Source organism: Ipomoea triloba, chromosome 12 (assembly GCF_003576645.1).
Source record: "Ipomoea triloba cultivar NCNSP0323 chromosome 12, ASM357664v1".
In the NCBI taxonomy this organism is placed as follows: domain Eukaryota; kingdom Viridiplantae; phylum Streptophyta; class Magnoliopsida; order Solanales; family Convolvulaceae; genus Ipomoea; species Ipomoea triloba.
This window is the reverse complement of record NC_044927.1, coordinates 9,100,401-9,114,923: the sequence shown is the minus strand read 5'-3', so window position 1 is coordinate 9,114,923 and position 14,523 is coordinate 9,100,401. Positions and strand designations below refer to the sequence as shown.

Below are 14,523 nucleotides of genomic sequence, written 5' to 3'. Positions count from 1 at the left end.
GCTTCCTTAAGTTGAATGTGGATGCAGCCATTGACAAGCAAGGTGCCAGAATGGGTTTTGGTTGCGTCGTAAGAGATGATCTTGGCTATTTTGTTGCAGCTAGAGGGTCTCACTGGAGGGGCTATTACAGTTCTAAGGAAGCCGATGCTGTAGCTATTCGGGAATTCCTTTCTTGGCTCAAAACTCTTAACATTGACAAGGTTATTATTGAGACCGACTCTCTCCAAGTTACACAAGGTCTCAATTCAAATTTGGGAGACTCTTCCTTTCATGTAGTGTTGTCAGAAATTAAAAACTTAATGAGTATGTTTACTCAGTCTAGTTTAGTCTTTGCGAAGCGATCTACGAACCAGGCAGCCCACTTGTTAGCACGGCAGTCTGTTTCTATGTCTGGTTGCTCGGAGTGGTTTTCTAACCCTCCCCCTATCATTTGTAATGTGTTATCTTTGGATTTGAATTAATATAGTTCTGTGTTATTTTCAAAAAAAAAAAAAAATACTATTGTCGAGTTTCGAGGGTGGGTAATATTAACCTCAGCTCCACACAATGTGTTTAGGAATATCTCTTGATCATTTTCACTTTAAAAAAAGTATTGTTGCATTTCTCTCGTAAATATCTTTTGATCATTTTCACTTTAAAACAAGTATTGTTGCATTTCTCTCGTAAAAGTTTGAGTGAATTATATTTTTGGTCTTAGATTTATAGGTGGAAGTTCACTTTTAATTATTTTATCAGAACATTCTCATTTGGTTCTAGTATTATTGTGGCATGATCATTTTTGGTCTTTGGTCAACAAAATCGTTGAAATGCTGTTAAATAAAATGACATTTCGATCTTTTTTATACAAAGTAGGTTGACCTGCTATGTTTTTTATGTTTTATTTTTTAAAAACATATATAATTGAAGACCAAAATGTCCTTGTATTTTACGAAATTTAAACTGTTTTATTGATAGAGGACCAAAAATAGTCATACCACATAATACTAGGATAAAAAGTGGATGTTTTGAGAAAAAATAAATTAAAAGTGGACTGCCACCTATAAATTTACGACAAAAAATGGAATTCTCGAAAAGTTTTTCTTAACTTATGACATATTAAGTTTGTTTTTTTTAAATGTTTTCAAATTTTTTTTTTATATATTCATATCTAAAAAAAAAAGAAAAGAAAAAAAAAGATATGAATATAACAAGAGACATTTTTGAAGTAGTTGGGTTCTCGCAAGACCAGTTATGGCAATTCCATTTTGGAGGCTGGCATAAGAATGAAGAACAATGAGCCATTAAGATGGTCCACACTGTTTGGTAAGGCTCATAAGTTCATATTTATGTAGAGGAAGGATGAAACACTCAATTGCTATGAGCCATTATTCAATATCACAAAATGTGACAGAGTTCCCTAATTTGGCTTTAATTTATTTCTCACTTTCACCAAAATTGTTCCAAACCCTTTAGGCTCACCTAAACCCTAGCAAATACTCAATTATGGATCGAGGGGATGGTCATCACATATTCTAAATAGACGTCCACGTTAAGTGTTTCTTTTTCCTTCTACTTCGGAATATGTTCATAAATCTCATACACCTTTAATTGTTTAACCTCATGAAAAGACTTTGATGTTTTACACTTCATAAATAGTTTAGTGTCAGCTACTAAAATTTCAGGTTTTGGATTAATTACTCAGGACATCAAAGAGATATCAAAAACTTTTTTTTAATGTCTAGTTTTATAAATAAAACGATCAGTAAATCATATTGTCCATTGAATAACTCATGAGTCGATTTCTAAAGTTGATTGTGTGGAATAGTTTTATCATAGTCTTAATTTCATTTGTAATAATGTTCTTAACTTTGGATATAAATCAATCAGTTATCTTTTCATTCAAAATTATATATATATATATATATATATATATATATATATAAAGACTACATGTCAAGCTAGGTAGTCCAAAAACGGAGAATGAATAAAGAAAAGAGTAATGCTATATACCCCTAATTTATTTTCCCTACCGTTTTTCTCTCCTGACTTTGCATCATTTGATTGGTTCATTTTTTTTAATTAATGTTTGGTTTACATATTCATGGTCATCCAATGATTGAGAGCCACATCAAGAGGCGAAGTATGGGAGGAAAAATTTAGGAGGGCGCGCTAAGAAGCATTTTCCTAAAGAAAATATAAGGAAATGCATATATGAAACTTGAATAAAAAGCCTAGAACTATTTAAAAACAATATTAGCTTATATATACAAATATTGTTTTCATTATATATAAATATTAATTATTTACTAGTTCTTTTTTTTTTTAATATAATTTTAATTTAAAAAAATAGATGAAATGGTCTTTAAAATAGTTTATAAGTTTCATAAATTTCTTGCCATAAAATGTGTCAAAAAGTCTCCCGCTTAAAAGTAGACATGACCATTATTCAGGTTTTGTTCTAAATCAACGGTTCACGGTTCCTATATTGGATGGACCGTAATTGGATCCTTGTACGAAATGTTTGGTTTCGGTTTGAACAGTCTTTAAATACATTTTTTTTTTGTAATTCTAAATTCTATTATATTTTAAAATTATTCAAATTCAACTTTTCAAGAGCTTTTAAATTTTAAAACAACTTTAAGATCAAATGTTTAAATTTTAAGTTTTAAAAAATAATAATTCTGAGCTTTAATTTAATTTTACCAAAATTAAATTGTATGCCTATCTTATTAAAATTTCAATTAGAATCAAAGCCTACATAGTTAAATAAAGAAGGGAAAATGACACTTTTTCTCCCTGAATTATATGTTTATAGCACTTTTCCCCATAAATTATTCATGTATCTACATTAGCCGCCTCAAATATTCTAAAAGTTGTGATTTTTCCCCTGATATATTAAATAGATATCTTTACACTTAAAATAAATATTTCATTTATTTTTCTTCTCCAACAAATTATTTGGTTGAAAGAGGTACCAATCTAGCTTTCCTAGTTATTAATTATTTTAGGGATTTATTTCAAGTTGTTGGGGGTGATATGGGTCCGGTTCTGGAGTGCATGGAGGGAAAAGTTTCTAAGTTTCAAAAATGTTCTGTTAATGAAAAGGGTAGAGTTGTAGGAGGTTAGGGATGTCTTATTTTATATGAAACCAGATAAATCTCTTGGCCTAGATAGTTTAAGCTTTGAGTTTTTCCAACATTTTTGGGATATCATTGGCATTGAAGTTCTTAATTTTTGTACAACCTATTTTCAATCTGGAAAACTGCTGGAGGGAATAAACTAAACTCATATTGTGCTCATTCCTAAGAAAACCAATCCTAAATATATTGGGGACCTTAGACTTATTTACCTGTGTAACATTCTCTATAAAATTGTCTCTAAAGTCTTTGCTAATATGCTAAAGTTCATGCTTCATGATCTTGTGCCTGAATCTCAAACTGCCTTTAATTTGTATATGCGAGACTAATAACTGATAATCTTATGGATTGCTTATGAGTTAACTCGCTATTTGAAAAGAAAGAGGCATGGGAAGGTGAGTTTTGAGGCTATTAAACTTGATATGAGTAAAGTGTTCTAAAAGTTATTCTCATTAGGTTGGTTTCGCGGCTTAGGTGGTGGGCTTAATATGGGAATTTATATCTTCTGTTGAGTATAAGATTTTATTAGAGGTAGTGAAATTGGGTTCATCATTCTTCGGAGGAGTCTTAGATAGGATGATCCTATATCTCCTTACCATTTCATTTTGGCCTTTGAGGGTTTTAGTGCCATGATTCAAAAATTCCAAAGGGTTGGGAACATTCATGGGGTGTGTGTGGCTAGAGAGGTTCCTATTGTTACTCACTTGTTCTTCGTAGATGATTGCCATCTTTTCTATAGGGCAAAACATTCTGAGAGTACCTAACTTAGAAAAATCTTATGAGTTCACCACTACTTTTGGTCAAACTGTTAATTATAGCAAGTCCATGGTTTCGTTCAGTAAAAATGTTGATTCTTCTCTTAAGGGTTTGGTGTGTGGGATATTGGGCATGAGGGAGAGTGGTTTTAATGGGAAGTATGTAGGCCTCCCTTCTTTGATTGGGAGGGACACGAGAGAGATTTTGGATTTTATTAGGGATAGAGTTGTGGGTAGAATTAAGAGTTGGATCAACAAATTTCTTTCGAGTGCAGGGAGGGAAGTTCTTCTAAAAACGTCGATATTCCAAAACGTCGACGTTGCCGGCAGCAGCCTTCCTTACGCAGTCGACTCATATTACCCTATTATTCGATAAATAGAGCTCGCCATGGGATATTCAGCTCAGAGCGAAGAAGCTTTCGAATCTGTTTCCAAATGAGAGGACTATGTAATTGAGCGGTATGATTGTGCGTTTTCCATTTACTTTTTCGCATTTACATGTTGGCGACAAGGCTGCAATGAGGTCAAAGGGGCATTGAAAAAGCAAAAAAAGAAAAAAAAACGTTATTCTATACCAAATTGTCCGATTTGCCCTCACATTTCATGGCTCAGACGAAGAAGACTAACGGAAGGACTAGGGCAAGTCAAAATCAAAAAAATGAGGATGACGGAGGGTTGATTTGAAAGTTTAGGACGATAGATGGCGGAACTACTATATTCGAGGGACCTTGGCTGGTATTAACTCCCTAATTATTTTAAGTCTAACTTCTTAGCCCAAAAATACACAAGCGCAATTATTCTAGCTCAACTTCTAAAATTAAGACCTTGCCCTAACGCCCTTCTTTGGACCAAGATGTGGAAGTTTAAGCTATCGCCCAAAGTGAAAACTCTCTTTTGGTAGGTTTCTATAAACTCACTGCCCGCTTTTGATCAGCTGAGGATAAAACATGTTCCAGTCCTAGACAATTTTCAAACATGCAACAGTGATGATGAATCAGTCCTCCATATTTTTGTTCAATGTGAGATAGCTAGAGCTTGCTGTGATGTTGTTGGGGAGTATCTTTTGGAAACTATAGTTCGTTTATCGAATGTGTTGAGTTAAATTTCAGAATGCTTGATGAAGGAGCTTGTAATCGGCTAGTGATGGTTTATTGGAAGTTATGGGAAGCTAGAAACCAGAAGGTTTGGAACCGCAAAGGCATCCCTCATACTAGAATTATTGATGAGGTGTTTACTTTTCTCCACAGTTGGATTGTTGTTAACCAAGGAAACCCAGATGTTAGTCCTAATGGAGAGCAAGTGGAGAAATGGGCTAAACCCCAACTGGGTGGATCAAATTGAATGTGGATGTAGCTTTAGACATCAATGGCAGGAAGATGGGCGTATGTTGGGTGAAGTTGAAACCATTGGTGTGAGGGGGGCATTGAAGTGGTTAAAGGGACTGAATGTTGATCATATACAGATTGAATCAGATTGCCTACAAGTTATTAAAGGGATTCAGAGTCATGCGCTACTATCATCTTTTGATTTAATTATTAATGATGTTAAGAAACTAGCTAGCGAGTTTTCTAACCTCTGCTTCTTATTTGTTAAGCAATCTGCAAATAGAGTTGCGCATGTGTTAGCTAGGGAAAACTTTATCTAAGTTGACTGTGCTGTTTGTTATTGTAATCATCATAATCATCATAGTTTAAAAGATTATGATGATTACCGCTAGAAAACTTTATCTAACTAAAATATTATTGTGTAATAATAATAATAATAATAATAATAATAATAAATGGTAAAAGGGTCATTTCCTTTTTTTTTTTCATTGCTCCGAGTTACAATTCCTATGGGGATCTAAGAATTTCAATTTCACAAATGGATTGCAATTCGGTGTAATTGCAATTCACTTTAACCAAACATACTAACATAGCAATTTAGGTGGCCAAAAAATTGTGTTGTAATTCGGTGTAATTGCAATTCACTTTAACCAAACACGGTAATTTGGGTGGCCAAAAAATTGTGTTGTAATTGAATTACAACTACATCCACCCAAACAACCCATAATTCCTCTTTTTTTTTTTTGAAAGGGGAAATCAACATTATAATTCCTCTTTTTTTTTTTGAAAGCAACATTATAATTCCTAAATTGATTAAAATTGAAAACCAGAGAACACATGGATAATTAAGAAACAATTAAGGGACCAAGATTGATTAACTCTTTAAATCTGCATAAATCGTCCGAACCGTTTAAGCCATTAGGCATTTTTGTAGTTTCTTAGAAAATCAACACCATATTTATAACTGACCATCCGAAAATTTCTATAAATACTAACCTCGCCTCTCTATCAAACCTGCTAGAGAGAGAGAGAGAGAGGGAGAGAGAGTCAAGAGCGCGCGGGACCTCTAGAGAGGGAAAGAGGAAGTCTGCGGATGGAGTAAGGAGGCGAGAAGTTTTCCGGCGAGTATTATCCCAAAATTATTCGAGTTTTAGTCACATTTAGGGCATTGAGCTCGGCCGATTTTGCAGTGCGACCGAGAGAGAGAGAGGGGAGTGGCTTTCCGATGAGTCTTTTAGGGTTCAAATCGGTGGTTTACCATGGAGATGCGTGTTTGGGGGAACTGGACACTATAAAGGTGAAGGATCAGAATTTCCAGTTCCCAAACAATGAGATACGCATCCACCACATCTCTCCCAACAGTGAAAGATGCCACCCTTTAGCTGTTCTGCAAACAATTTCCGCCCCTGTTCGCTGCAAGCTCGAACCAAACTCCGACTCAACCTACACTGCTGCTGATCAGTCTCCGTTGATCAATCTCCATGCCTCGTGCTTCTACGAACTCAAGGTTATTCACTCCAATCAGTGCCACTGAGCAACTGTTTTTTAATCATTTCCCTTTATAAGTACTCCTTAGTGTTAATTTGGCACACATGTCGAAATGTTGAATCAATATAGAAACATATGCTCATTCATATGCTTAGGAGTTCTATACATTGGAAGAAATGCTGGATTTTTTGTAATAATTGTTTGCTTATACTTGTGTTTACAAATGTTGATCCAGTGCAAATTAGTTATTGTATAATATGCTTGACAGATTTTAATGTTTATATTGTTATATTGCTTTAACCTCCTCTTCAGTCAGAGACACATGATAGCTGGGAGTTTTCTCTTTTTATATGTGTCTAGAATTTCCTTGCTTCAATGTGTGCAATAATAATTGTGATTTTTTACTTTTAATAATGGATATATGTAGGACTATGACTATATGGTCTTTTACATGTTTCTCTAGATATATGTGGGCGTGCTTGAGTGTGCTTGCAGATAAATTAATGAGTGCTTGCACATTCGGGATAATTGGACTTTTTGTATGTTAAAGACTTATTCTTTTAGCACTCTCTTTTCATTGTTTGGTGTAGACAGCGGTGGTGTTAATAGGGGATGACGAAGTGCACTTAGTGGCAATGCCAAGTAAGCAGAAGAAATTCCCCTGTTTTTGGTGCTTCTCGGTGCCATCTGGTGTATATGGTGCATGTTTGGGAATGCTGAATATGAGGTGTTTGTCTATTGTGTTTGATCTTGATGAGACCTTGATTGTTGCAAATACAATGAAGTCTTTTGAGGATAGAATTGAGGCTTTGCGGATTAGGATTGGTAGAGAGATGGATCCAGTAAGAGCGTCAGGAATGGCAGCAGAGATGAAGAGGTATGCTGAGGATAGAGCATTCTTGAAACAGTACTCAGAAGGTGATTGTGTAATGGATGGTGGGAAAACATATAATGTTCAGCACGAGGAGGTGCTCCAGTTATCTGATGGGCATGAACGTGTTCTTCGCCCAGTCATAAGATTGGAGGAAAAGAATATTGTTCTTACTCGAATCAATCCAGAGGTTAGAAGAAATAAAATTGCATTTTGCTTCTGATTTATACCAATATACTATTCTGATATCTCTGTGTGTGTTTTGCTCTTACTTCTTTATTGTTCATACATATAGGAAGAAACAAATATTCCCCTTACTCGAATCATCCAGAAGTTAGAAGAAATGGAAATGCATTTTGCTTCTGATTCTATACTGATACACCATTCTCATACCTGTGTGTGTGTGTGTTGGTTTTACTTTATTGGTCTTACCATACACACACACACACACACACATTTATGTATATATATAGCAGTATAGCACTCACATATGTATTAATGTATATCATAGTTTCTATATTGTTTGTTTATAAATATATACATGCATCTTTTAGAGAAAAGATTCTCAAGTATTCAGGGTTTAGCACAGTTAGAATATCAAAGGGCCTTGTTTATTAATAAGATACATTGTTTGAAATACTGGGTTGCTATTTATTAAAAAAATGTTTCAGACTTTATGTGGACATATGTGATCATATAGAATTTTCTTAAATTGGTTATTTGCTCATGCAGAACCGTGATACTAGTGTGCTAGTCAGACTACGACCTGCTTGGGATGATTTAAGAAATTATTTGACGGCTAAAGGCCGCAAAAGGTTTGAAGTGTATGTTTGTACCATGGCAGAGAGAGATTATGCATTGGAGATGTGGAGGCTACTTGACCCTGGTGCGCACCTCATCAGTTTAAAGCAACTATTGGACCGTGTTGTATGTGTCAAATCAGGTTCGTACTAAGACCCATTACTTGCTACTAGCATTTTTTAATTCTTTTCTTTTTTCCACATGGATTCTCCTATTTAGTGGATTTCTTTTTAGTTTACGTAAAAAAAAATTTCTGTCTTTATTAATATTTTTGTTGTTGTATATATATTTGTAACTAAGATATTTTTGTACTACTCAGGTGCCAGAAAGTCCTTGCATAATGTCTTCCAAGGTGGCAATTGCCATCCAAAATTAGCAATGGTAATTGATGATCGCTTAAAAGTGTGGGAAGACAAGGATCAACCCCGTGTTCATGTAGTCCCTCCCTTTAGCCCATATTATGCTCCTCAGGCAGAGGTATATATTTAGCTTTATATGAAGTTGTTTCTTCATCACACATTCACATTCATACGTTAGTTGTTGCAACATTGAGACTGTTAATCTCTTTCTGGTGTAGATAGCAAATGCTGTACCAATACTGTGTGTGGCAAGAAATGTTGCATGTGATGTTCGAGCTCGTTTCTTCAGGTAATCTGTTCTCATCCCAATACGTTTAAGCTTGTAGACTTGTAGTTAATAAGGCAGGCTCTTGAAGCATGGCTTTTGCTTTTCTTTGCAAAAGTTTCAAATGGAACCAGAAAGAAGCACCCTCGAAATGGCTTTAAAATTTACGTAAGATTGTCCAATACATTTTATAATAGTGCAACTTCACAACCCAATTGCTAAGAACAAGTGTGGTTGTGGAACATGAAGCCTTGGCCCAAACTTGTTAGATCTCGCTTCTGTGCTTAAAGCGCAGAAGTGAGGCGGGCGACGAGAAGTCAGTGCCTTCATGAGGCACAGCCTCGTGGGAAAGTGGCTGCTTTTTGACAGAGTGACAGTGCAACAAGGCATAGCTTCGCAATTCTTTGTCATGCGAAGCACAGTCAATGGTTGGTCAGCACTCAAAAAAAACAGAAAACATAAAAGACTTGAAATTAGGGTTGTGCCCTTCAAAAATCTGTTGAAAGGGGCGACTCTACAGCTTGCTGCTTGCCACTTCCACATTGCCAGACTCAAATGCCCTCCCTTGCCTCCGGCAACTCTTTGACCTTGCATCCTTGCCAATCGCCGTTGCAGTACCATTGCCACTCTTTGATCTTTGAGAACTTTGACCTTGGCTTTCTTCTCAGTACCCAGGTATCTCACAAGTCGCAGTGCAGCTTCCATTTTGTTTTTCTCTCTCTAAAAATTTTGACCAGACTCCAAGCAGCTGGGTGCACTTCAAGTTCCACATTTCATCTCAGGCTCTGTTTCGGCCTGGTTCCTCTGATTTTTTTTTAAAAAATCTTTTAGAAATACCTTTAATAAAGGCAAGCTGTTCGGAGTTGTGAGTTAATGTATATTGAATAAATTTGGCTACTTTAGTGACTTAGTGTAAATTATATAACAAATTAATAACTTGAAGTCTTGAAATTTTGATTCTTGAATAAATTTTTATTATTTAATAATTTTAATTTTAATAATAATAATAATTAATAATAATAATAATAATTGTAGTTAATTATTAATCATTAAAATGTTTTTTGTCATTTTGTATCACTAATTAAGTAATTGTTATTTTTCGAAAAAATTGTGGGCTTTGTTTGAAAAAGCAATGTTTCACTTTGCACTTTTGCTTTAAAGCAAAGCCTAGCCTTGTCGCTCTGATGTGCCTTTTTGGTTAATGTTTGTCTTGGCCTATAAATTAGAACTCTATCCTCTTTTGGTTTTGGGTCACATACTATTCATCTCAGTGTTGCACACATGTACCTAATAAATATCTTTTTGCTTTATGAATCAGAGAGTTTGATGAGGAATTGTTACGACAAATCTCTGAAGTATTCTATGAAGACGACGTGGCAAAACTGCCCTGTGCTCCTGATGTGAGCAATTACTTGATATCTGAGGTATTTATTCATTAAACTTGTTAACTTTCATTGTAATTGAAGGTTAAATATGATAATTGGATGCTCTTAATACCTTACAGGACACTAGTTTTGTGTCTAATGGCAATTCTAATGCCCCAATCCTTGAAGGAATGCATGGACCTGAAGTTGCACAGAGATTGAATCAGCAGGCATTACTTCATTCTGGTTTTTAGAAACATGGTCATCATGTGACTTACTTCTTTCCAGTTGTTTGCTTGTAACCCTGATTTTTTTTTTTGGTTATGTCTTTGTTATATCTAGGATGTGAAGAATAATATCAATCATGTTACACCTTCTGTGCCTAGTAATCCAGAGCTCAAATCTGAAAACTCACAGTCTCTACTAGGATCTCCTCCAAATACATTCACCACATCTTCTGTCAGAGGAGTTCTACCTTCAGAAAGTATGCATACTAATGTCACTGGTCATATTTCATCTTTATTTGAAAGACATGAACAAATACTTTTGCTTCCTAACATTTGTTTATTTTCTTAATTTCCTAAACAGAACCTAGTTTGCTTGGAGCTCCACACGGACGGGATAATAGCTTTTCCGAAGCAGATCCTGATGGGAGGAGAAGGTTGCCCATATTGAACCATAGCCAAGATGTCAGGTTTTGGGGTTCAGCAGAGCCTCCTCTTTTATCTAGACTGCCTCAGAAAATACCAGGACTTCCCTTTCAACTGCAGGGCCCCTTGTCTGTGGATTGCGAAACAAACAGTGGACATTATGGTAATCGAGCACCAGGAATTATACAAGATAGTGATGCATTTAGACCTGATAAACAACGAAGTCGTCAGACTTTGCCATCACATTTATCTGCATTGAAGAGTGAAGAGGTAGATATATTGTTTTCCATGAACAGTTGTTAATATGGAGTATCATTTCTTGCAACAATTCTTTTCTGAGTATGGATCTCTATGTATATGCAGGCAAATTCAAAGCTTGAAATGCGTGAGCAGAATCTTCCCAATCAACTCACTAGTACTTGGAAACATTCATACCTTTAAATGATTATAGTTTTAGTTCTTTCTTCATTTTATTCATATTTTCTTGTATTTTCCCCTTCTAAATGGTGGTCAATTCTTCTTTGATTAGAGAGTGGCATTTCTGCGAACCAGACATCTGCCATTAAAAGAGAGCCACAACCAGAAGCAGGGAAAACAAACTACTCGCCCTCTTTAGCCATTGGAGTGCTGCAAGAAATTGGAAGGAGATGCAGCTCAAAAGTAATACCATACACATCTGTGCAAAGAAAGATTTCTGTTTTTAGAAGATTCAGAGATTAGTTTTCCTTGAGTATAATTATAATGGGGTTATCTTGTGACGTAGGTCGAGTTTAGGCCCGTTGTCAGTACCAGTGATGAACTGCAGTTCTCTGTCGAGGTTAGTGCACTGTTATTGTTATTGCTCTATTATTGTGACTTAATTGATGTTGAATCTAGAATAGTCTAAGCTTGTAAATCCATCTTTGCATTGTTCACTATTCATAGCCTTCTGTTGGATTGACTTAGATAAGCCTGACAAGGATAGCGATGTATTGCAATGGGTGACTGAGTAGAGCCTGAATGCATTTATATTCACTGTCATTCCTACTTAAGACAAAAAACTTACTATTTAGATAACAAGAAAGATAATCACTTGAAACGTGTTATGAAACTCTGATCCAAGTATATTACCCTTAAACCTGTTTACTACTTGGCATCAAATTGAAGTGCAACTCAAGTGATCCAAGTACAGAGATCTGCTTTCACTCTCCTGTCTTTCCTTGAATGCTGTTATTTTACTTAGCGACTTGAGCAAGTGGCTAAGGGGAGTCATTCTTACCTCAAGTTTAGGAGTTTAACCTCCTTACCCTAAAATGTGCCTAAAAACCTGTATATGTACAGTTGATCAGATGTACCTAAAAAAATATTGTACTTTTGTTTCTAGAAGTTGGTTGATGACAAAACAGTTACCTTTCTATTTCCAATTGGAGCTGCAAAGGTAATTTCTATGTTTACAAACGATCTTTAACTAACGTTGTTTTAGGTATTCTTTACTGGTGAGAGAATTGGTGTTGGTATGGGTAGAACGAGGAAGGATGCTCAGCAGCAGGCAGCTGAGAATGCTCTTCATAACTTGGCTCGTAAGTTCCCTTTCTGTTTTTCGTCATTGTTCCTGTCATAAGTAGTTTCTATATAGTTCTGCGGTTCTGCCATATGTTGAACAGTCGGACCAGAGTATGTATGTTACTTTTTACAGTGGTAAGGAACGATACAAGTTAAAACACATGCACACAAAAATGACATTTATGACATGATGCTTTTCGTGCATTGTGAATACTTGTTTCATCTTTCTCCTGACACCACTTGATAGCATCAACATTCTTGAATTCCTTTCTATCTCCCATTTTCTGGAAATGATGAAATGGTTCACAGATTTATTTCTTTCTTCCATTGCTCTTATTATTAATTAGTCTCTTAGTTAATACTTCACCTTAAACTACAGAGAAATACGTCTCATATGTTGAATCTCAGAACGGAGCAGTGGATAAAGACTTTGATAAGATTTCACCAGGAAATGAAAATGGATTTTTATGGGACCCACTCAGTCCTGGAGATGAAAAGCCAGTGGAGGGTACTTTGTCGAAAGATAATGCCTCTGAGGTTGGGGTTTGTGATGAAGCTGCTCATGATTGAATGGATTTCTGGTTGTCCACATTGGTGATGCTTGGATCACGGGCGTGTGGATGCATGTTTCAAGATGAGTAGTGATCACAGAAAGACCGCTGGTTTCTGGAATTCCATTGCACCATTTTTTGACGGGAAAAAAGGGCCAATGAGGGAATGTGGAGTGACTGGCATTCATACTAATTGCTGCTAATCTTGCTATATACTTCATGTTTTGAGGTAAGGCCTAAGATCATTTCCTAAAATATACCCCTCATCCAAGTTATCTATACCCTGTTCCAACGGTTTGTGTTTAAGTGAGAACCACCCCTTAAGGTGAGAACGTGCGAACTACTACTACATGAATCCACACAATCTAATATTCCAGGCATACAATGCACACAATCTATTTCTGGAGTAGATTGTGTGCATTCATGTTGGTTCTCACGTTCTCACTTAATGGGTAGTTCTCATTTGATCATTAATCCTGTTCCAACCACCCACCTCTTCTTTTCGAGGGGGGAGTAAACTTATTGCTCGCCTTTTTAACAAATTGAAAATTTACTACAGGCCATTGCAGTGACACTTAAAGGATCCTCTTCAAAAACCTGATGTTAATGCATGGTGGTCAGCTTCTTCTTTTTTTTTTTTCATTTTTTTTTTCAAATAGTTTGTAGTTGCCAACTTACCAGAATACCAGTAGACAACTGGAGGTTTAATCCTCTTCCGAGACTGCAGTCCCTTGTAAACTTCTGAAAGAGGTGCTGCTGCTGCCATGTCCAGAAGGCTTTATCATCCTTGCCAAAAACTTGGAATCCTTTGAAAATAGTACATAGGGTGGCTCAACAAGGGGGTTAGGTAGGGATGATTGAGCTCAAATTTGGTATACTTTCTTCTCGATTTGTCACCCTGCTAAGGCAGTAATTTACTTAGTAAATACTTTAATTTAAGATGGGCTGGTTTTTTTGCCCCCTTTTGTACCTTTATTATTATCTAGACATTGTTCAATTTGCAACGTTTTTATAGGCAGTCGTGTACCTGCAAAGCTGTAAATAGAATTAGCTAGACCAATTATGTAAGGGTAGGCATTGTTGCACTAATTTTTATACTGTTCTCTTATTGGGGGATTGAATAATCAAATCCTATTATTACAATCTTGGGTTATTTACGTACTCAATTGGTGATGGTATATTCCGACGACTCTTTCATCTAGGCTTTGCTCATGTCTCAGTGTTCATTCTAAATTGATCACCAATAAAATCGTACTCTGAAACAAAGCATTCTGAGCAACAATCATCCAGACCAATGAACTCAAGGTTATTTGAAGGTTAGCAGATTAGTTTTAGTTCAATAGACAGTTTTTGAGAGAAGAGACTAATGTTCGAAATTTGATAGTGACAATGTAAGAATTATGTCAAAAGGGAGTAGATTCTTTGTGTGTACTGAC

At 35.8% G+C, this 14,523-nt stretch overlaps 1 protein-coding gene across 2 annotated transcripts; it reads left to right on the top strand.

Moving 5' to 3' along the window:
* The first annotated feature begins 6,218 nt into the window (after positions 1–6,218).
* On the top strand, positions 6,219–14,244 carry LOC115999148 (RNA polymerase II C-terminal domain phosphatase-like 2). 2 transcript variants are annotated; one of them, XM_031238936.1, is made up of 15 exons: positions 6,219–6,703; positions 7,275–7,745; positions 8,288–8,498; positions 8,676–8,833; positions 8,934–9,004; positions 10,299–10,404; positions 10,485–10,574; positions 10,687–10,828; positions 10,933–11,264; positions 11,358–11,379; positions 11,524–11,654; positions 11,758–11,811; positions 12,457–12,553; positions 12,916–13,316; positions 13,647–14,244. In XM_031238936.1, the coding sequence occupies exons 1-14, from the start codon at positions 6,422–6,424 to the stop codon at positions 13,104–13,106; spliced, it is 2,358 nt and encodes a 785-aa protein (XP_031094796.1). In that variant the 5' UTR covers positions 6,219–6,421; the 3' UTR covers positions 13,107–13,316; positions 13,647–14,244. The 2 variants fall into 2 exon arrangements, with proteins under 2 accessions (XP_031094796.1, XP_031094795.1); XM_031238935.1 differs by having other exon boundaries at positions 11,358–11,409.
* Positions 14,245–14,523: the final 279 nt, after the last annotated feature.